We start from the raw sequence: 21,533 nt of genomic DNA, 5'->3' as shown, positions 1-21,533 counted from the left end.
GAGTCTGTGCATTGTTGGTCGACAATGTTGTTCAGAAACAACTAGTATTGTCACTATTTTTTACAAACTGTTTATCCCCGCAATAAACATGTTTCCCTCTAGAAAAACCTAACTATCTAAAAAAATGAGGGAAGGAAATTTGACCTGCCCTTACATTAGTCGTATTTGTAGCTACGCTGTATGACCGCATGATGGCGCCAAGCCACTGCAAAAGCTGTCCACCGATGGAAAAGCGTCGGATTGTGATTTTTCCGGATAGGTGTCGGGAAGATACCGGAAAACAAATATCAGTGTCAATGTTTGGTTCAGCACCCTGCATACTGGATACAAGACACGAATTTCATTCAATCGTAAGTAGCTAGCTACCATTAGTTATGGCCGTGTTTTATGAGACAACGACTTGTATCAAAGAGCACCGTAACCTGACAAGCGCTAGCTTGACAGCCAGACATGTTTATGTAGCTAGGTCACAGCTAACATGATCCAACCGTGTGTTAAACATAACATACGTACTCAAGTATTCTATATATTATTAATTCATATAGAAATTTGCAATAACACGGGACCTTAATAGCTAGCAATGTGTATAGTAGTAGGTACAGTAGCGTTAGCTTCAAGCAACGTAGACCGTTATAGGTAGGCTAACTAAGGTTAGCTTGTTATGCTAACTAGCCAAGTAAACCCATTGACAAGCCAGTGAAGAAAACTAATCACGACATTACCTAAAATTTGCTAGCATTGTCAGGACAATTGTCTGCATTAAGAAAAAAATGTCTGCATTGTAGCCCTTGCCGTAAAGCAGGTTTTTTCCCCAATAGTTGTGTATTGTAGCTAGTCTTATGGCTACTGTTAGGTTGTCTACTCTAGAACATTGTGCGCCAGTCTGATGACCGTTCTGACTACAATAAACATGATGCATCATGATATTATTATGTTGGTCACCATCCGCAACTGGCAGTTTAGTACACGACAACATTAGCTAAGTGATTTGAATGTGTCAGAGAGAAGACCCTTGTTACTGTCCTCTGGGTGAGGACCAGTGTATGTTCATTTTATGAGAGGAATACATAACTGTCTTCACGTAGACCCCCAGATACACATAGAGCATCTGTGTAGAGGGAACATGGAAGTGCGTCTTATTACATTCAGATGAGTCACCTGAACAGTCCTCTATGTAGCTGCTGTGTGTTGTGTAATCCCTTGTATCTTCAGGTTGAGTCATAGAATCAACTCCGGTTAGGCTAGTTAATATTGATTATACTCCCCGTGTGTGTGAATTAATTGCAAGTTCTAGCCTGTGCATGTCCCCACTTGGGTGTTTTTGTCAGTTGAGTTGGCTTTGGATCGATTGTGTGTGTGTTCCAAACATTGTTTTTAACCCTTCTCTCACGTGAGATGGGCTGACCTACTTTCTCCTGCTGTCTAACTGTGTGTACTTCATTATTTATGGACCCCCTGGAAGAGAACGGAGACAAAGGATGATGTGGTGATAGAGAGAGAGAATAAGCGGTAGACCGAGAGCGGGAGCAAAGAGTAACAGAGAAGGGTAGATGGATAGGGAGGACGAGAGATAGCAAGGAGGGTTAACATTAACAGTGGCCAAGTTCAGCTGGCGCCAACATGCCCTGCTGAGACACACACACTCCCCTTCGAGATGTATTGCGAATAACACCATTCATTCAGAGGTAGGCGTTGCATAAAGCCACCATACCTGCCCTGCTCTTCAGGTTATTCTGCATGTTCCATACAATACGTCCATTCTATGAAGTCTATTTCTTCGGGCCTAACCCTCTAGAACATGGATGGGCAATTGGCGGCCCCCCCCCTTTGAATGCCCTCAGATAATTTTTTCCCGGAGCTAAGGGTCTCAATTTACTGTTGCGAGTTAGAATAGTAGAATAGACAAGGTGCAATATAGACATGTGGTTGTGCATCAGCAGTTTTTCTCTGTCAGTCACTGATGGTCAGTCAATTAGCCCATGTCAGCTACATGTTTAACTGCCAGCTATCTAAACTTATCATGGTTGAATTACCGGCCGGGGGGGGGGGGCATTGATTTTGTTAGTCTCACTCATATCATGTAAAAAATTGCAAACATTTCTCTCCACCCTATGGCAAGATGTTTCGAATTGCAGGAAATTAGCTGTAAAATAATTGCAGATTTCTTGATTTAGATTAATTCGGACTATTTTGAAGAAGTGTATACAGGCTACGGCGTCTCAAAATGGACAAACAGTACTATTCCCGCTTTTTCCCCCTCGTTTTTCAAGTGAAGGTCTTTTAAGGGAATAGGCGTTAGCCTGCTTCAGTTTGGTTGGCGCCTAACCGAACAAATTAGTGTGCTTGCATACTCCCTTATAATACATATTTTTGGCAAGGAGATCATAGTTGAGCAATTTTGCATCAGACTAGAATGTTTGGTGCAGTATTTCTCACATCAGAAAATTTGCATGAGGATGAGTCGTCTCTTGGGGAACGACAACAGGCATTTACGAGGGGACGTAGACCTCGGCTACCGACTTCAATTTACCTCGATAAAAAAAGGTTGTGTGCCCGAACAGCCGAAGTCCAAAATGAACAAAAACAGCACAAAATGTTGTCATAATATATGCACAAACTATTCCGAACTGCATTTTTAATGCTGAAGTGTATTCTAAGTAGAGGTCGACCGATTAATTGGCATGGCCTTTTTGGACGCCGATTACATTGCAATCTACGAGGAGACTGCGTGGCAGGCTGACCACCTGTTACACAAGTGCAGCATCAAAATGACCTTGTGGCTGCAAGGAGCCAAGGTGTAAGTTGCTAGCTAACATAAAACTTATCTTTATAAAAACAATCAATCTTCACATAATCACTAGTTAACTACACATAATTTATGATTTTACTAGGTTAACTAGCTTGTCCTGCGTTGCATATAATCAATGCGGTGCCTGTTAATTTACCATCGAATCACAGCCTACTTCAACTTTGCCAAACGGGTGATGATTTAACAAAAGCACATTCACGAAAAAAGCACAATCGTTGCGCAAATGTACCTAACCATAAACATCAATGCCTTTCTTAAAATCAATACACAGAATCATATATTTTTAAACCTGTATTTACTTAAAATAAATTAATGTTAGCAGGCAATATTAACTAGGGAAATTGTGTCACTTCTCTTGCGTTCAGTGCAAGCAGAGTCAGGGTATATGCAACAGTTTGGGCCACCTGGCTCGTTGCGAACTGTGTGAAGACCATTTCTTCCTAACAAAGACCGTAATTAATTTGACATAACATTGAAGGTTGTGCAATGTAGCAGCAATATTTAGACTTAGGGTTGCCACCCGTTTGATAAAATACATAATGGTTCCATATTTCACTGAAAGAATTAACGTTTTGTTTTCTAAATGAAAGTTTCCAAATTTGACCATATCAATGACCAAAGGCTCGTGTTTCTGTGTGATTATTATATTTTAATTAAGTTTATGATTTGATATAGCATTGTGACTGAGCGGTGGTAGGCAGAAGCAGGCTCGTAAGCATTCATTCATACTGTTTGCCAGCAGCTCTTAGCAATGCTTGAAGCACAGCGCTGTTTATGACTTCAAGCCTATCAACTCCCGAGATTAGACTGGCAATTCTAAAGTGCCTATAAGAACATCCAATAGTCAAAGGTATATGAAAAACAAATGGTATAGAGAGAAATAGTCCTATAATTCCTATAATAACTACAACCTAAAACTTCTTACCTGGGAATATTGAGGACTCGTGTTAAAAGGAACCACCAGCTTTCATATGTTCTGAGCAAGGAACTTAAACTTTTGCTTTTTTACATGGCACATATTCCACTTTTACTTTCTTCTCCAACACATTGTTTTTGAATTATTTAAATCAAATAGAACATGTTTCATTATTTATTTCAGACTAAATTGATTTTATTGATGTATTATATTGTTAAAATAAAAGTGTTCGTTGTTCATTCAGTGTGTCGTTGTAATTGTCATTATTTTATATATATATATATATATACATACATAACAAAAAAACGTCAGATTTAATCGGTATCGGCTTTTTTTGGTCCTCCAATAATCGGTATCGCCGTTGAAAAATCCTAATCTGTCGACCTCTAGTTCTCAGTGTTTTCAGATCTGGAAGAATACGTCAGTTTACTCAGGAATTGCGTTAGACATGTTCTCTCTTTTCTATTCCCTTACTTACACTGGTAATAACGCCTTGCCTTCTGATAGGCTAAGTGAAAGTTAAACCATATTGATTATGCCAATCAAATCCTCTCAGATTGTCATATGTGCGTAGGGGTCCATTTGGGATTGGGACATGACTATCTGTTGGATAGAACAGGGAATCATGTCAGCTTTATTCATTTTCTTTTTGCAATGCTCTGAACACACCCCTATTCTAACCAACTCACATCTGTTCACCTCTGACCTTCTTCCCCTGTCTCCAATCTGATTGGTCGAGATCCAGACAGCTTTTAGCAACCCAGGGAGTTCTGACCAGCCCTTGTAAGAACAGAATGAATGTTTGTGTTATGTCTCCCCGAGTTTTAATAGAGCTTTCTACGAAGGAGATTACATTTGATACTTTTATACTTCCTATAAAAACATGTAGTACATTAGGAGGAAGTCTTTTCTCTTGTTTTAGGGGTCAAAAGATCAGATTTGAGGATTTTAGCTTGTTTTACTGCTGTAATGTGGTGAAAGTTTAAACAGAATTGAACTGATTAGAGGAAGGCTTATAAACAGCCCAGTATCTCAGGACAGGCAAGGCAGTGGAACAGTGAAAGCCTCTTCACTCACTACTCCCTCCTTCTTTCTCCCCCCCCCCCCCCCCCCCCCCCCTCTCAAAGGGCATTGGAAACATATGTTTACATTGCCAAAGAAAGTGGAATAGACAATAAACAAAAGGGAAATAAACTTTTTCTCTCTCTCAATCTCTCTCTAGTCAGTAGGAAGAGGGCTGTTTATTGTAGGCGTGGCAAGGGGAGTGGCCGACCTTCATGCTGAGAGGTCACGGAGGAGGAGCCCCATGGATGAGGGTAAGGATGAGAAGGTGAAGGAGGGAAGAACGGAGAGGAAGGGTGGGACCTAGTCAGTTGTACAACTGAATGCCTTCAACTGAAATGAGTCTTCTGTATTTAACCCGACACCTTTGAATTAGAGAGGTGAGGGGGGCTGCCTTAATCGACATCCACGTCTTCAGCACCCGGGGAACTGCCTTGCTCAGGGGCTGAACAACAGATGTATACCTTGTCAGCTCGGGGATTCAATCCAGCAACCTTTCGGTTACTGGCCCAACGATCTAACCACTAGGCTACCTGCCGAGCCCATGGGTGAGAGCGGGAGGCAGGGGTAGAGAGGAGCCCTCTGGATAAGGTCTATAGGAGAGGCAGAGGGAGAGAGAGGAGCTCTCTGGATAAGGTCTAGCAGAGGCAGGAGGAGAGAGAGGAGCCCTCTGGATAAGGTCTAGGAGAGGAGAGGCAGGGGGAGAGAGAGGAGCTCTCTGGATAAGGTCTAGGAGAGGAGAGGGAGAGAGGAGCTTTCTGGATAAGGTCTAGGAGAGGAGAGGGAGAGAGGAGCTCTCTGGAAAAGGTCTAGGGGAGGAGAGGCAGGGGGAGAGAGAGCTGAAATATTGTCTTATGTCCTGATTCTTCACCCTTTTCTCCTGGTCATTGATTTTAAAAGCATAGTGTTAGTGTGAATATTGGCTGGAGCATTTGCTGGAGCATTGGCTGGAGGGAGTTTCCACCAGTGTAAAATACATTTGAGAAAGTGTGCAAATGTCACTAGCAACAACAGAATAAACATTTTGGGATTATATATAGAAGGTCAATTTTATTCAGATTTTGTTGCGTTACCAAGTGGGATTGAAATAGATTGAATTGTACTTTTTTTGTCATTGATCTCCATAATATCCAAGTGAAAAGAAACTTGACAGCCAGTGTCCTAACACGTTATGAAACGGTTTTAACCATGTCAAAATATGTCATAACAGCTGACATTACTTGTCATAACCGGTGATAATATGGTCATAAGACTGTCATGACCCATATAGTTACACACAACATATAGTTGTGACATATATTGTGTTATTTTATGGCTGGTTATGACACCTACATAAGAATGTCAAAACCCACATTTATTCAAATTAGTTTTTTCCCAGCAAAGAAGTTTCCTTTTGTTTGAAAGTTTGTTTCTTAAATCCTTTGTTGTTGTAATGAATTCTTTAGTCATATTTTTTTAAATTATATTTATGACACTGTCATGAAGCACTATGACCATCCTGTGTCACTTTACTTGGACTAAGACAATGCACTTTATGACATTAGTGCATTATGACATAATCATATAAGCCAGATAGTCCTATCACATACATGCCCTTATGTCAGTCATCAGTCACAAAGAGGGTGTCTTGTCCTGCTCCTGAAATCTGCTCCTGCATTTATCCCAGTCATCAGAAACAGAGTATTGGGGAAGGTGCATGTCTGACATCATTGTGTGCACAATTACAATGATAATTTTATATGGTCAATTTATTTTATATACAGTTGATGTCGGAAGTTTACGAACACCTTAGCCAAATACATTTAAACTCAGTTTTTCACAATTCCTGACATTTAATCCTAGTAAAAATCCCCTGTCTTAGGTCAGTTAGGATCACCACTTCATTTTAAGAATGTGAAATGTCAGAATAATAGTAGAGAAAATGATTTATTTCAGCTTTTATTTATTTCATCACATTCCCAGTGGGTCAGAAGTTTACATACACCCAATTAGTATTTGGAGCATTGCCTTTAAATTGTTTAACTTGGGTCAAAGTTTTGGGTAGCTTTCCACAAACTTCCCACAATACGTTGGGTGAATATTCGCCCATTCCTCCTGACAGCTGGTGTAACTGAGTCAGGTTTGTAGGCCTCCTTGCTCACACACGCTTTTTCAGTTCTGACCACATATTTTCTATAGGATTGAGGTCAGGGCTTTGTGATGGCCACTCAAATACCTTGACTTTGTTGTCCTTAAGCCATTTTGACACAACTTTGGAAGTATGCTTGGGGTCATTGTCCATTTGGAAGACCCATTTGCGACCAAGCTTTAACTTCCGGACTGATGTCTTGAGATGTTGCTTCAATATATCGACATCATTTTCCTCCCTCATGATGACATCTATTTTGTGAAGTGCACCAGTCCCTCCTCCAGCAAAGCACCCCCACAACATGATGCTGCCACCCCCGTGCTACACGGTTGGGATGGTGTTCTTCGGCTTGCAAGTCTCCCCCTTTTTCCTCCAAACATAACGATGGTCATTATGGCCAAACAGTTCTATTTTTGTTTCATCAGACCTGAGGACATTTCTCCAAAAAGTATGATCTTTGTCCCCATGTGCAGTTGCAAACCGTAGTCTGGCTTTTTCCTTGCTGAGCGACCTTTCAGGTTTTGTCGATATAGGACTTGTTTTACTGTGGATATAGATACTTTTGTACCTGCTTCCTCCAGCATCTTCACAAGGTCCTTTGCTGTTGTTCTGGGATTGATTTGCACTTTTCGCACCAAAGTGCGTTCATCTCTCAGAGACAGAACGTGTCTCCTTCCTGAGCGGTATGACGGCTGCGTGGTCCCATGGTGTTTACACTTGCATACTATTGCTTCTACAGATGAACGTGGCACCTTCAGGCATTTGAAAATTGCTCTCAATGATGAACCAGACTTGTGGAGGTCTATAATTTATTTTCTGAGGTCTTGGCTGCTTTCTTTTGATTTTATCATGATGTCAAGCAAAGAGGCACTGAGTTTGAAGGTAGGCCTTGAAATACATCCACAGGTACACCTCCAATTGACTCAAATTATGTCAATTAGCCTATCAGAAGCTTCTAAAGCCATTACATCCTTTTCTGGAATTTTATAAGCTGTTTAAAGGCACAGTCACCTTAGTGTATGTAAACTTCTGACCCACTGGAATTGTGATACAGTGAAATAATCTGTCTGTAAACAATTGTTGGAAAAATGACTTGTCATGCACAAAGTAGATTTGCCAAAACTATAATTTGTTATCAAGAAATTTGTGGAGTGGTTGAAAAATTAGTTTTAATGACTCCAACCTAAGTGTATGTAAACTTACGACTTCAACTGTATATATATAAATATATTTTGAAAAGAATAATGTGCAATATTGCACAAAACAGGTGTCCAAAGCTCTTAGAGACTTACCCAAGGAGACTCTCAAGAAGGCGTTTCTAACATGAATTGACTCGGGGGTGAATAATAATTATTAGTGTTTTCTTTTTAATGAATCTTAATTTAAAAAGTATTTTGTGTAGATTGTTGACAAAAAGAAATGAAATCCCTTCTAATCCCACTTTTTGTAGCACAATAAAATTAAGAAATCAATGGAGGTGTAGACTTTTTTCATAGGCACTGTATCTCAACTCCTAATATTGAGATAATTACACTGACTGGAGATAATTGCATTCATTGGAGCTAATTACACTCACTGGAGTATCTGACATGGTCTTTGAAAAGGCGAATACCAGTGGCAGAAAGTGTTGGAAAGCTTTCTTGACTTGGACAGGCATTTTTGCCGACACATGGATGACCTTTTGTTTAACCAGCTAAACAGCTGCTTTTGGCGAATGTGTTTGGAGTTATCTTAGTAGCTAATAGGCTGTTAGAGTTTACACTTCTTCTTCCAATTATAATGTGGGGAGGTCAAAATAATGAAAAACTATCTACCAAATCTATTCATTTTAAAACGTTTATTACTTCTCCTTTCCATTACCATTCATCTGATGATAAGACGAGACTAACATATTTTGCTAACTTATGATGGGGGTTACCGGTTTGCCTGGGAGGGGGTTTCTGGGTTGCTAATTTGCCTGAGCGGGGGTGTCTGGGTCTCTGATTTGCCTGGGAGGGGGTTTCTGGGTTGCTAATTTGCCTGGGCGGGGGTGCCTGGGTCTCTGATTTGCCTGGGAGGGGGTTTCTGGGTTGCTAATTTGCCTGGGAGGGGGTGCCTGGGCAAGAAAAGGTTGAAGACCCTGTATTAGATCTACATGAGTGCTTACAGAGTCGATTGGAATCTCCTTCTGTGTGTTATGACAACAACAGAACCTGTCTCTTTTTCTGCTTCCAGGTCAGTGTGAGAGGGCGGGACCAGTGGTGTCAGAGGGTCAGGAGGGCGGGGTCGACCTCCACTACAACCAATCAGACCCCTCGGAACCAATTCAGGTCTCCGCCCACCAAAACCAGAACTTGACACAGACTCAACTAGATGATGGACAAAGGGTTGGATGTGACTCCATCGAACAAGACTCTTTAAACGGCAATAGGGATGAAGAGGAGGAGGAAGATGATGATGATGTGATAGTGGAAGAAGAGAAGGACAGCGTGACAGCACCTGACACTCCTATGACTGACTCCTCCTTCTCAGACACAGGTAAGATGACGCGTGTGTGTGCGTGCATGCATGTGTGTGTACGTGCATGCGTGCTTGTGTGTCTGTGTGTGCGTATGTGTCTTTGTATGTGTGCACTTACAGTGCATTGCCAAAGTATTCATCCCCTTGGTGTTTTTCCAATTTTGTTTCATTTTGTGTAATTTAAATTTATTTTTATTTGGATTTCTTGTAATGGACATACACAAAATAGTCCAAATTGGTGAAGTGAAATTTAAAAAATAATGTGTTTCAAACGGAGCACCATTAATTCCCTTATTAAAAAATGGAAAGAGTATGGCACCACAACAAACCTGCCAAGAGAAGGCCGCCCACCAAAACTCACAGACCAGGCAAGGAGAGCATTAATCAGAGAGGCAACAGAGCTGGGCTTTACAGAAGAGTGTCCAGAAAAAAAGCCATTGCTTAAAGAAAAAATAAGCAAACACATTTGGTGTTTTCCAAAGGGCATGTGGGAGACTCCCCAAACATATGGAAGAAGGTCCTCTGGTCAGATGAGATGAAAATTGAGCTTTTTTGGCCATCAAGGAAAACACACCTCACATCACCCCGAGAATACCATCCCCACAGTGAAGCATGGTGGTGGCAGCATGCTCCGGGGATGTTTTCCATCGTCAGGGACCGAGAAATTGGTCAGAATTGAAGAAATGATGGATGGCGCTAAATACAGGGAAATTCTTGAGGGAAACCTGTTTGTCTTCCAGAGATTTGAGACTGGGACTGAGGTTCACCTTCCAGCAGGACAATGACCCTAAGCATACTGCTAAAGCAACACTCAAGTGGTTTAAGGGGAAACATTTAAATGTCTTGGAATGGCCTAGTCAAAGCCCAAACCTCAATCCAATTGAGAATCTGTGGTATGACTTAAAGATTGCAGTACACCAGCGGAACCCATCCAACTTAAAGAAGCTGGAACAGTTTTGCCTTAAAGAATGGGAAAAAATCCCAGTGGCTAGATGTGCTTATAGAGACATACCCCAAGACACTTGCAGCTGTAATTGCTGCAAAAGATGGCTCTACAATGTTTTGGCTTTGGGGGGGGTGAATAGTTATGCACGGTCAAGTTTTCAGTTTTTTGTCTTATTTCTTGTTTGATCCACAAGAAAAAATATTTTGCATCTTCAAAGTGGTAGGCATGTTGTGTAAATCAAATGATACAACCCCCCCCCCCCCCCCCCCTCCCCCAGCAGATCAGATTTGTGGCATACAGCCCGGGTCACACAGTGATGTCAGAGCAACCACATCAGCTACAGTTAGAGAGATGGAGAGGTAGAGAGGTAAAGGAGAGTGGTACAGCAAGGAGCGGGACAGAAAGAGAAGAAAGGGTAGATTGATAGGGGAAGATGTTAATAGAAGTCAGGGAGAAGAAGGGAAGACGTTGGGAGTCAGTGGAGAGGTAAAGTGATTGAGAGGAGCCTGAGGATCTGTGGTGCCTGTCCCATAACACACACTGTCTGGGCAAGGCGTGAGTAACTATCAGTTGCCACTGGGTGTTGCCTATTGTGTTGTTTTTCCATTGTGATGTCATTGTAGCCAAATGTGCTAGCCTGTGATGTGAGCTCTGTGTGTCATTGTGCTAGCCTTTGTCCATCCCTTGTTTTAGCCTTTAGTCTGGCTAACAACAAGGCTCACTGTTGTGTGTGTGTGGGTATGTCGGTTTAAGTGCTCAATGGTGCATTATACTATGAATGTTATGTCACTACCAACCAAATTCCCACCATGGGATAAAAAGGCTTTATTGACTTGTTAGGACTTGGGATTGTTCAAACGGGCTGTATGGTTTCTACAGAACAGAATCACAAAGAGAAAAGTACATAGTTAGAGTGTGTGTGATTGCTCAGTAGATACTTTTATGACAGGGTTACTTTGATGTTTGATGTCCTCTCTCTCTTTTTGTCTCTTTCTCTATCTTCTCCATCCTCAATTCTCTCCATCTCTCATTCTCTCTATAGGCAGTTTGGTAGAGCTCCACCCCTCTGTGTCTCCAGAGACTACATGTCCCATCAGCCCCGTAGCAGGTAGTCCAGACGAACCCTCCTACAGTAACCCTGAAGGGAAGACACACACCTCCACCACAGAACCTACCACCTCCACCACAGAACCTACCACCTCCACCACAGAACCAACCACCTCCACCACAGAACCAACCACCTCCATCACAGAGCCTACAGGACCCACCTCCACCACAGAACCAACCACCTCCATCACAGAGCCTACAGGACCCACCTCCACCACAGAGCCTACAGGACCCACCTCCACCACAGAACCTACCACCTCCACCACAGAGCCTATCACTACCCTCCTAGCCTCCCTACAGGAGCTAGGGGAACGTAAAGATCACTCCCACCTTCCTCAGTCCCTCCATCAGGTGTGTGCCCGTCCCTCTCCATTCTATATATTGTATTTCTACCTGCCTGCGCTGTTCTCAAGTAAACATTAATCTGGCAGCCTGGTGTAAGTGTGATTCCCTCTGTAGTTAGCTGTAATTCCTCACTATATATGCAAAAGTATGTGGACACCCCTTCAAATGAGTGGATTAGGCTATTTCAGCCACACCCGTTGCTGACAGGTGTATAAAATCGAGCACACAGCCATGCAATCTCCATAGACAAACATTGACAGTAGAATGGCCTTACTGAAGAGCTCGGTGACTTTCAACGTGCCACCTTTCCAACAGGTCAGTTTGTTACATTTCTGCCCTGATAGAGCTTCTCCGGTCAACTGTAAGTGCTGTTATTGAAGTGGTAATGTCTAGTAGCAACAACAACTCAGCCGCAAAGTGGTAGGCCACACAAACTTACAGAACGGGACCGGTGAAGTGCGTAGCGTGTAAGAATCGTCTGTCCTCGGTTGCAACACTCACTACCGAGTTTCAAACTGCATCATGGAGCTAACCAATGGGTTTCCATGGCCGAGAAGCCGCACACAAGCCCAAGATCACTGTGCACAATGCCAAGCGTCGGCTGGAGTGGTGTAAAGCTCGCCGCCATTGGACTCTGGAGCAGTGGACACGTGTTCTTTGGAGTGATGAATCACTCTTCACCATCTGGTAGGCCGACGGACGAATCTGGGTTTGGCGGATGCCAGGAGAACGCTACCTGCCCGAATACCAGTGCCAACTGTAAAGTTTGGTGGAGGAAGAATAATGGTCTGGGGATGTTTTGTTATGGTTCGGGCTAGGCTCCTTAGTTCCAGTGAAGGGACATCTTTATGCTTCAGCACACAATTAGATTCTAGATGATTCTGTGTTTCTAACTTTGTGGCAACAGTTTGGGGAAGGCCCTTTCCTGTTTCAGCATGACAATGCCCCCTTGCACAAAGCGAGGTCCATACAGAAATGGTTCGTCGAGATCGGTGTGGAAGAACTTGACTGGCCTGCACAGAGCCCTGACCTCAACCCCATCGAACACCTTTGGGATTAATTGAAACTAGAGGTCGACCGATTATGATTTTTCAACGCCGAAACCGATACCAATTATTGGAGGACCAAAAAAAGCCGATTCCGATTAATCTGACTTTCTTTCTTTTTTTCTATTTTTTATTTATTTGTAATAATGACAATTACAACAATACTGAATGAACACTTTTATTTTAACTTAATATAATACATCAATCAAATGAATTTAGCCTCGCATAAATAATGAAACATGTTCAATTTGGTTTAAATAATGCAAAAACAAAGTGTTGGAGAAGAAAGTAAAAGTGCAATATGTGCCATGTAAAAAAGCTAACGTTTAAGTTCCTTGCTCAGAACATGAGAACATATGAAAGCTGGTGGTTCCTTTTAACATGAGTCTTCAATATTCCCAGGTAAGAAGTTTTAGGTTGAGGTTATTATAGGAATTATAGGACTATTTCTCTCTATACCATTTGTATTTCATATACCTTTGACTATTGGATGTTCTTATAGGCACTTTAGTATTGCCAGTGTAATAGTATAGCTTCCGTCCCTCTCCTCGCCCCTACCTGGGCTCGAACCAGGAACACATCGACAACAGCCACCCTCGAAGCATCGTTACCCATCGCTCCACAAAAGCCGCAGCCCTTGCAGAGCAAGGGGAACAACTACTTCAAGTTTCAGAGCGAGTGACGTTTAAAACGCTATTAGCGCGCACCCCGCTGAATAGCTAGCCATTTCACATCGGTTACACCATCCTAAACTCGGGAGTTGATAGGCTTGAAGCATTGCGAAGAGGTGCTGGCAAACGCACAAAAGTGCTGTTTGAATGAATGCTTACGAGCCTGCTGCTGCCTACCACCGCTCAGTCAGACTGCTCTATCAATATCAAATCATAGACTTAATTATAACATAATAACACACAGAAATATGAGCCTTAGGTCATTAATATGGTCAAATCCGGAAACTATCATTTCGAAAACAAAACGTTTATTCTTTCAGTGAAATACGGAACCGTTGTCACGTTCCTGACCTGTTTTCCTTTTTCTTGTATTTATTTAGTTGGTTAGGGCGTGAGTTGGGTGGGTTTGTCTATGTTTGATTTTCTATGTTGGGATGTTTGTGTTCGGCCGGGTATGATTCTCAATCAGAGACAGCTGTCAATCGTTGTCCCTGATTGAGAATCATACTTAGGCAGCCTGGGTTTCATGTGTGTTTTGTGGGTGTTTGTCTTCCGTGTAGTCGTTGTGCCACACGGGACTGTTTGTCGGTTTGATTTTCTATTTGTTATCTTGCTTCATATAGTGTTCAGTTCGATGCTAATAAATTATGGACACTAACCACTCCGCGTATTGGTCCTCTCCTTCTGTCAGCGAGGACAGCCGTAACAACCGTTCTGTATTTTATCTAACGGGTGGCATCCATAAGTCTAGATATTGCTGTTACATTGCACAACCTTCAATGTTATGTCATAATTATGTAAAATTCTGGCAAATTAGTTCGCAACGAGCCAGGTGGCCCAAACTGTTGCATATACCCTGACTCTGCGTGCAATGAACGCAAGAGAAGTGACACAATTTCCCTAGTTAATATTGCCTGCTAACATGAATTTATTAGATATGCAGGTTTAAAAACATATACTTCTGTGTATTGATTTTAAGAAAGGCATTAATGTTTATGGTTAGGTACATTTGTGCAACGACGATGCTTTTTTCGCAAATGCGCTTGTTAAATCATGCCCCGTTTGGCAAAGTTAGCTGTCTTTGTTAAGAAGAAATAGTCTTCACAGTTCGCAACAAGCCAGGCGGCCCAAACTGCTGCATATACCCTGACTCTGTTGCACAGAACGCAAGAGAAGTGACACAATTTCCCTAGTTAAAAGAAATTCATGTTAGCAGGCAATATTTACTAAATATCTAGGTTTAAAAATATATACTTGTGTATTGATTTTAAGAAAGGCGTTGATGTTTATGTTTAGGTACACATTGGTGCAACAACAGTGCTTTTTTCGCGAATGCGCTTGTTAAATCACCCCTTTGGCGAAGTAGGCTATGATTCAATGATAAATTAACAGGCACCGCATCGATTATATGCAATGCAGGACAAGCTAGATAAACTAGTAATATCATCCACCATGTGTAGTTAACTAGTGATTATGTTAAGATTGATTGTTTTTTATAAGATACTTATCTTTTATAAGATAAGCCAACTTACCTTGGCTCTTTGCTGCACTCGCATAACAGGTAGTCAGCCTGCCACGCAGTCTCCTCGTGGAGTGCAATGTAATCGGCCATGATCAGTGTCCAAAAAATGCCGATTACCGATTGTTATGAAAACTTGAAATTGGCCCTAATTAATCGGCCATTCCGATTAATCGGTCGACCTCTAATTGAAACGCCGACTGCCAGCCAGGTCTAATCACCCAACATCAGTGCCCGACCTCACTATTGCTCTTGGGGCTGAATAGAAGGAAGTCCCTGCAGCAATGTTCCAACATTTAGTGGAAAGCCTTCCCAAAAGATTGGAGGCTGTTATAGCAGCAAAGGGGGGACCAACTCTATATTAATGCCCATGATTTTGGAATTAGATTTTTGACAAGCAGGTGTCCACATACTTTTGGTCATAGTGTATTTACCAGACTGACTGAACACACACACCACACCACACCACACACACGCGCACAGTGTGTATGGTATAATCCCTGTTGTTATGATACATACAGAGCTCTGGGTGAAGTGAAAATGTGTTGTCTATTCCCTCCTCCACCAGTAGGGGCACTGCTGTCATTTCTGATCAGCACCTCTCTGCATCTGTCTACTCCAATGATGTATATACATCATTGGTCTACTCCCTCCCTCCTCCCAACACTTTCAACTGTCTCCTGGGGGCGCGTTCAGGTGGGTTCAGCGTTACAGAATGTTCAGATATAAATGTATTGTTGAGAACAGACATGGCTCAAATGGAACCCTGAACCCTAGCACAGACTGGGAGGATTTGACCGGTGCAGTCAATATGGTAATAGCGCCACCTTGCCCTCTGATAGGTTAGGTGAAAGTTTCACCATATTGATTATGGCAATCAAATCCTCTCAGATCTTCACATTCACATAGGGCAGCGGTTCCTAAACTAGGGGTCGCAACCCCATGTGGGGTCGCCTAATATGAAAATGGTGTCACGGGAGAATTTCTAAAATCCTGCATAAGAAAATACAAAACAAATTATTTACTGTATATTATAATATCGTCTTTGTATCTCAAAATCATTAATGTGGTTAAGCTTAAAAATCGAAATGACAATGATTCAAATCTAAAGGGTAATATTCAACTAGATTATGGAAAAAGGCTACACTTGACCGGTGAATCGGTTGGACCCGCTACACTATGAAACCACACAATATTGCAGAGACTTTGATATTACCAGCCGCAATTTATATGGTGAACGCAATGTGTGGGGAGGGAAGAGGCACAGAAAATCACATCAATACCTTTGTCAAATAACAGTGTTTAATGAAGAATTCATGCTATTGCTAGCAATCAACAGGAACCTCTTAATGACTCAAACTGCCATATGGAAGCATTGTATGGCACAACGAGAGCAACTGGCGCCAAACGAGCTGAGCAGAGAACTCTGAGATCTTCTGCAACGGTTAACTCCGATTGTAAACTACATCAAACCACACCCACTGCGCACGCCTGTTCACAAAACTTTGTGAAGATATGGGATCAGAACATGACAATGTTCTATTTCACACCGAAGCTTGGTGGTTATCAAGGGGGAGTGGTGGAAATATGTTTTTAATTAAGAGAGGAACTCTTGTAGTTCACAATGGAGGTAAAAAAAACTTGGTTGACTTTCTGTGTAACGAAAAGACAATGTGTCTCCTTGCCTATGTAACAGACACATTTAGAAACTGAACAAACTGAATGCAAGCATGCAGGGAAATACAAACACATTCTACAGATGAGTGACCGATCCAGAGGACAGCATGTTTGTAACAAAAAACAGCATCAGGAAGTGTCCCACACGAGTGATGACTGCTCACATCCAACGCTTGGAAGAGCACTTTGGGACCTACTTTCCAATCCGTTTGACTGATCCTTACTCAGTTGACATACCGGTTAGTGAAATCAAACTCGGAAATCTCTGACTTCAGTGTGTTCAAGACAACCAGAAATACTGTTAGAATGTTTTGCAGTTGACTGTCATGGTCCTTATTTAAAAAAAAAAAAAAAAAAAGTGAACATTGGCTATTAATTACATTATTTTCACATGGTTGGGGTCGCAAGAATTTTCAGATATCAAAATGGGGTCGTGGGTCAAAAAGGTTTGGGAAGCCCTGTAGGGTCAAGGGGTCCATTTGGGATTGGGACATGAATCTCTGTTGGATAGAACAGGGAATCATGTCAGCTTTATTCATTTTCTTTTTGCAATGCTCTGAACACACCCCTATTCTAACCAACTCACATCTGTTCACCTCTGACCTTCTTTCCCTGTCTCCAATCTGATTGGTCGAGATCCAGACAGCTTTTAGCAACCCAGGGAGTTCTGACCAGCCCTTGTAAGAACAGAATGAATGTTTGTGTTATGTCTCCCCGAGTTTTAATAGAGCTTTCTACGAAGGAGATTACATTTGATACTTTTATACTTCCTATAAAAACATGTAGTACATTAGGAGGAAGTCTTTTCTCTTGTTTTTTTGTCAAAGCCTCTTATTTCTCTCTCACTGCTCCCTCATTCTCTCTCTCCCCTGCGCTCTCTCTCTCACTCCCTCCCTTTCTCTCTCTCTCACACACACATGTTGGCCTACGCACCACAAGCAAGCAAAATGAGCAATTCATATTTATATAAATCTTTTGTTACTTGCAACAAAGAAGAGGGAGAAAGAGTGAGTGTGAGTGAGGTCAGTGGGTTGTTACCGCCTCTCACTTGATTAGAAATGCGAGCGCTCATCACTCTCCCTCTCACTCACCTCTCACCCTCTTTCTCACACACTCTCTCTCTCTCTCGCTCTTTCGCTCTCGCTCTCTCTCTCGCTCTCTCTCTCTCTCTCTCTCTCTCTCTCCACTTCAGTCAGCAGGAGCACAATAACAGTCACTAGAGAGGTAGAGTCTGACACACCGCTGCTGCTTTGTCAGGCTGTGGAGCTCGCCTCACCTCCTAGCTACAGGTGGATAGGGGGAACTATGGAAACTACAAATGCAACTGTGATCAAGAAGGATTTGAAAGACTTTCCAGCTATTTCCTGCATTTTCCACTGTGTCCATGGAGATTAGCAGTGTTTCTCTTGCTTAACCGACGGTGTTTGTGTGTGTTTACCTTCTTTAATGCCTCTTAGGGAGGTTGTTTACGTGTTTCTGTCTCACGGTTAAAGTCATACTAGACGTAATTTAATCATTATACCGTATTAGGCTATACACAATGTTTAACTTCTTGATAGTACAGTTGATGGTAATCCAGTATGTATTTGTCTATTCCTTGGTGGAATACACTTGTTAGTTGTTCTGGGTGACTAGATTTTAAAAGCAGTGTCTAAATGAATATACTTGCTAACCTTTAACCCTCTCCTCTCTGTCTCCCTCTCTGCAGATAGCTGAGGCCTTTGTCCTCCAGGAAGATTGTATCCTTATCACTTGTGTGTGTGCTTGTTTGACCGTGTGTGAGAGCGTATGTGTGTGTTATGCCCTCTAGGTCTATGAAGAGTGTATCCTTATCTGTCAGCTCATATCTCTGTCTCTCTAGTAAATGACAGGGTTCTCTGGTTCATTCCAACTCTCAGGCTGTGCTGTGTTCCAGTTTAAACCTAGCACAGGGTTCTCTGGTTCATTCCAACTCTCAGACTGTGCTGTGTTCCAGTTTAAACCTAGCACAGGGTTCTCTGGTTCATTCCAACTCTCAGACTGTGCTGTGTTCCAGTTTAAACCTAGCACAGGGTTCTCTGGTTCATTCCAACTCTCAGGCTGTGCTGTGTTCCAGTTTAAACCTAGCACAGGGTTCTCTGGTTCATTCCAACTCTCAGGCTGTGCTGTGGTCCAGTTTAAACCTAGCACAGGGTTCTCTGGTTCATTCCAACTCTCAGGCTGTGCTGTGTTCCAGTTTAAACCTAGCACAGGGTTCTCTGGTTCATTCCAACTCTCAGACTGTGCTGTGGTCCAGTTTAAACCTAGCACAGGGTTCTCTGGTTCATTCCAACTCTCAGACTGTGCTGTGTTCCAGTTTAAACCTAGCACAGGGTTCTCTGGTTCATTCCAACTCTGACTGTGCTGTGTTCCAGTTTAAACCTAGCACAGGGTTCTCTGGTTCATTCCAACTCTCAGGCTGTGCTGTGTTCCAGTTTAAACCTAGCACAGGGTTCTCTGGTTCATTCCAACTCTCAGACTGTGCTGTGTTCCAGTTTAAACCTAGCACAGGGTTCTCTGGTTCATTCCAACTCTCAGACTGTGCTGTGGTCCAGTTTAAACCTAGCACAGGGTTCTCTGGTTCATTCCAACTCTGACTGTGCTGTGTTCCAGTTTAAACCTAGCACAGGGTTCTCTGGTTCATTCCAACTCTCAGACGGTGCTGTGTTCCAGTTTAAACCTAGCACAGGGTTCTCTGGTTCATTATAACTCTCAGACTGTGCTGTGTTCCAGTTTAAACCTAGCACAGGGTTCTCTGGTTCATTCCAACTCTCAGACTGTGCTGTGTTCCAGTTTAAACCTAGCACAGGGTTCTCTGGTTCATTCCAACTCTCAGGCTGTGCTGTGTTCCAGTTTAAACCTAGCACAGGGTTCTCTGGTTCATTCCAACTCTCAGACTGTGCTGTGTTCCAGTTTAAACCTAGCACAGGGTTCTCTGGTTCATTCCAACTCTCAGACGGTGCTGTGTTCCAGTTTAAACCTAGCACAGGGTTCTCTGGTTCATTCCAACTCTCAGACTGTGCTGTGTTCCAGTTTAAACCTAGCACAGGGTTCTCTGGTTCATTCCAACTCTCAGGCTGTGCTGTGTTCCAGTTTAAACCTAGCACAGGGTTCTCTGGTTCATTCCAACTCTCAGACTGTGCTGTGTTCCAGTTTAAACCTAGCACAGGGTTCTCTGGTTCACTCCAACTCTCAGACTGTGCTGTGTTCCAGTTTAAACCTAGCACAGGGTTCTCTGGTTCATTCCAACTCTCAGACTGTGCTGTGTTCCAGTTTAAACCTAGCACAGGGTTCTCTGGTTCATTCCAACTCTCAGACTGTGCTGTGGTCCAGTTTAAACCTAGCACAGGGTTCTCTGGTTCATTATAACTCTCAGACTGTGCTGTGTTCCAGTTTAAACCTAGCACAGGGTTCTCTGGTTCATTCCAACTCTCAGACTGTGCTGTGTTCCAGTTTAAACCTAGCACAGGGTTCTCTGGTTCATTCCAACTCTCAGACTGTGCTGTGTTCCAGTTTAAACCTAGCACAGGGTTCTCTGGTTCATTCCAACTCTGACTGTGCTGTGTTCCAGTTTAAACCTAGCACAGGGTTCTCTGGTTCATTCCAACTCTCAGACTGTGCTGTGTTCCAGTTTAAACCTAGCACAGGGTTCTCTGGTTCATTCCAACTCTGACTGTGCTGTGTTCCAGTTTAAACCTAGCACAGGGTTCTCTGGTTCATTCCAACTCTCAGACTGTGCTGTGTTCCAGTTTAAACCTAGCACAGGGTTCTCTGGTTCATTCCAACTCTCAGACTGTGCTGTGTTCCAGTTTAAACCTAGCACAGGGTTCAATCTTATCGTTGTGCTCTTTCTTGTCTTTTGGTCAGACAGGAACACTATAGATGTTTTCTGTGCAGGGGCTTTCTACAGCAAAGCTGTGGGCTTATACAGAGCGCCTCAGTGCCTGTCGAAAGAGAGAAAAAGAGAGAGGAGGATGAGAGAGCGAGAGACATGTTTATGGATGACGGTGGCTAACACACCATCCCTGTGTAATATATGGAGCTCTCAGTACACTGCTCTGTTTAAGACAGATTCAGAACCAACTGGAGACATGATGGACCACAGGGAAAAGCCCAGTAGACACACATAGTTATGTTCCTATCACCCATACAAAGCTTATTGGTTCAGAAGGAGAGAAATAAAATATGTTTACAAGTTTGGAATCTGTACCCTTCCTCGACACGCAGCCCATGGAGTGTAGTGCAACTGGGGAACGCACATATTCAAGCTCACACACAGACACACAGCTATGATCCCTTATTGATGTCAGTGTAGATGAAAGGGAGGAGACAGGTTGATGAAGGATTTTTAAGTCTTGAGACAGGTATTGTGTCTGTGCCATTAGAGGGTGATCCAGCAAGACAAAAGATTTAAGTGTCTTTGAACGGGGTACGGTAGTAGGTGCCAGGAGCACCAGTTTGTGTCAAGAACTGCAATGCTGCTGGGTTTTTCATGTTCAACAGTTTCCCATGCATCTCAAGAATTGTCCACCACCCAAAGGACATCCAGCCATCTTGACACAACTGTGGAAAGCATTGGAGTGAACATGGGCCAGCATCCCTGTGGAACGCTTTCGACCATGCCCCGATGACTTGCGGCTGTTCTGAGGCAAAAAGGTGGTGCAGCTCAATATTAGGAAGGTGTTCCTAATGTTTTGTACACTCAGTATATCTACCATTTTAAGGTGATTCATTGTCGTTAGTCACCTATCTTGATATCTCTTAGTGCTTGGTGAGTGCTGTGTGTTTAT

General features: G+C 42.7%; 1 protein-coding gene across 3 annotated transcripts in view; it reads left to right on the top strand.

Annotated features, from left to right (window-relative positions):
- Window positions 1–176: 176 nt before the first annotated feature.
- The window catches only part of LOC129811511 (consortin-like), a 35,511-nt gene continuing 14,154 nt past the window's right edge, over window positions 177–21,533 (top strand). For 2 of the 3 annotated variants that reach the window (XM_055862880.1, XM_055862879.1), the window contains exons 1-5: window positions 177–350; window positions 4,948–5,041; window positions 9,130–9,432; window positions 11,403–11,818; window positions 18,434–18,464. In XM_055862880.1, the coding sequence (XP_055718855.1) occupies window positions 189–350; window positions 4,948–5,041; window positions 9,130–9,432; window positions 11,403–11,818; window positions 18,434–18,464 (1,006 nt within the window). In that variant the 5' untranslated portion in view covers window positions 177–188. The remainder of the gene's footprint in view (window positions 351–4,947; window positions 5,042–9,129; window positions 9,433–11,402; window positions 11,819–18,433; window positions 18,465–21,533) is intronic. The other variant, XM_055862881.1, reaches the window with a different exon arrangement.

Source organism: Salvelinus fontinalis, chromosome 15 (assembly GCF_029448725.1).
Source record: "Salvelinus fontinalis isolate EN_2023a chromosome 15, ASM2944872v1, whole genome shotgun sequence".
NCBI classification, from domain to species: Eukaryota; Metazoa; Chordata; class Actinopteri; order Salmoniformes; family Salmonidae; genus Salvelinus; species Salvelinus fontinalis.
This window is presented reverse-complemented; position numbering and strand designations above follow the sequence as displayed.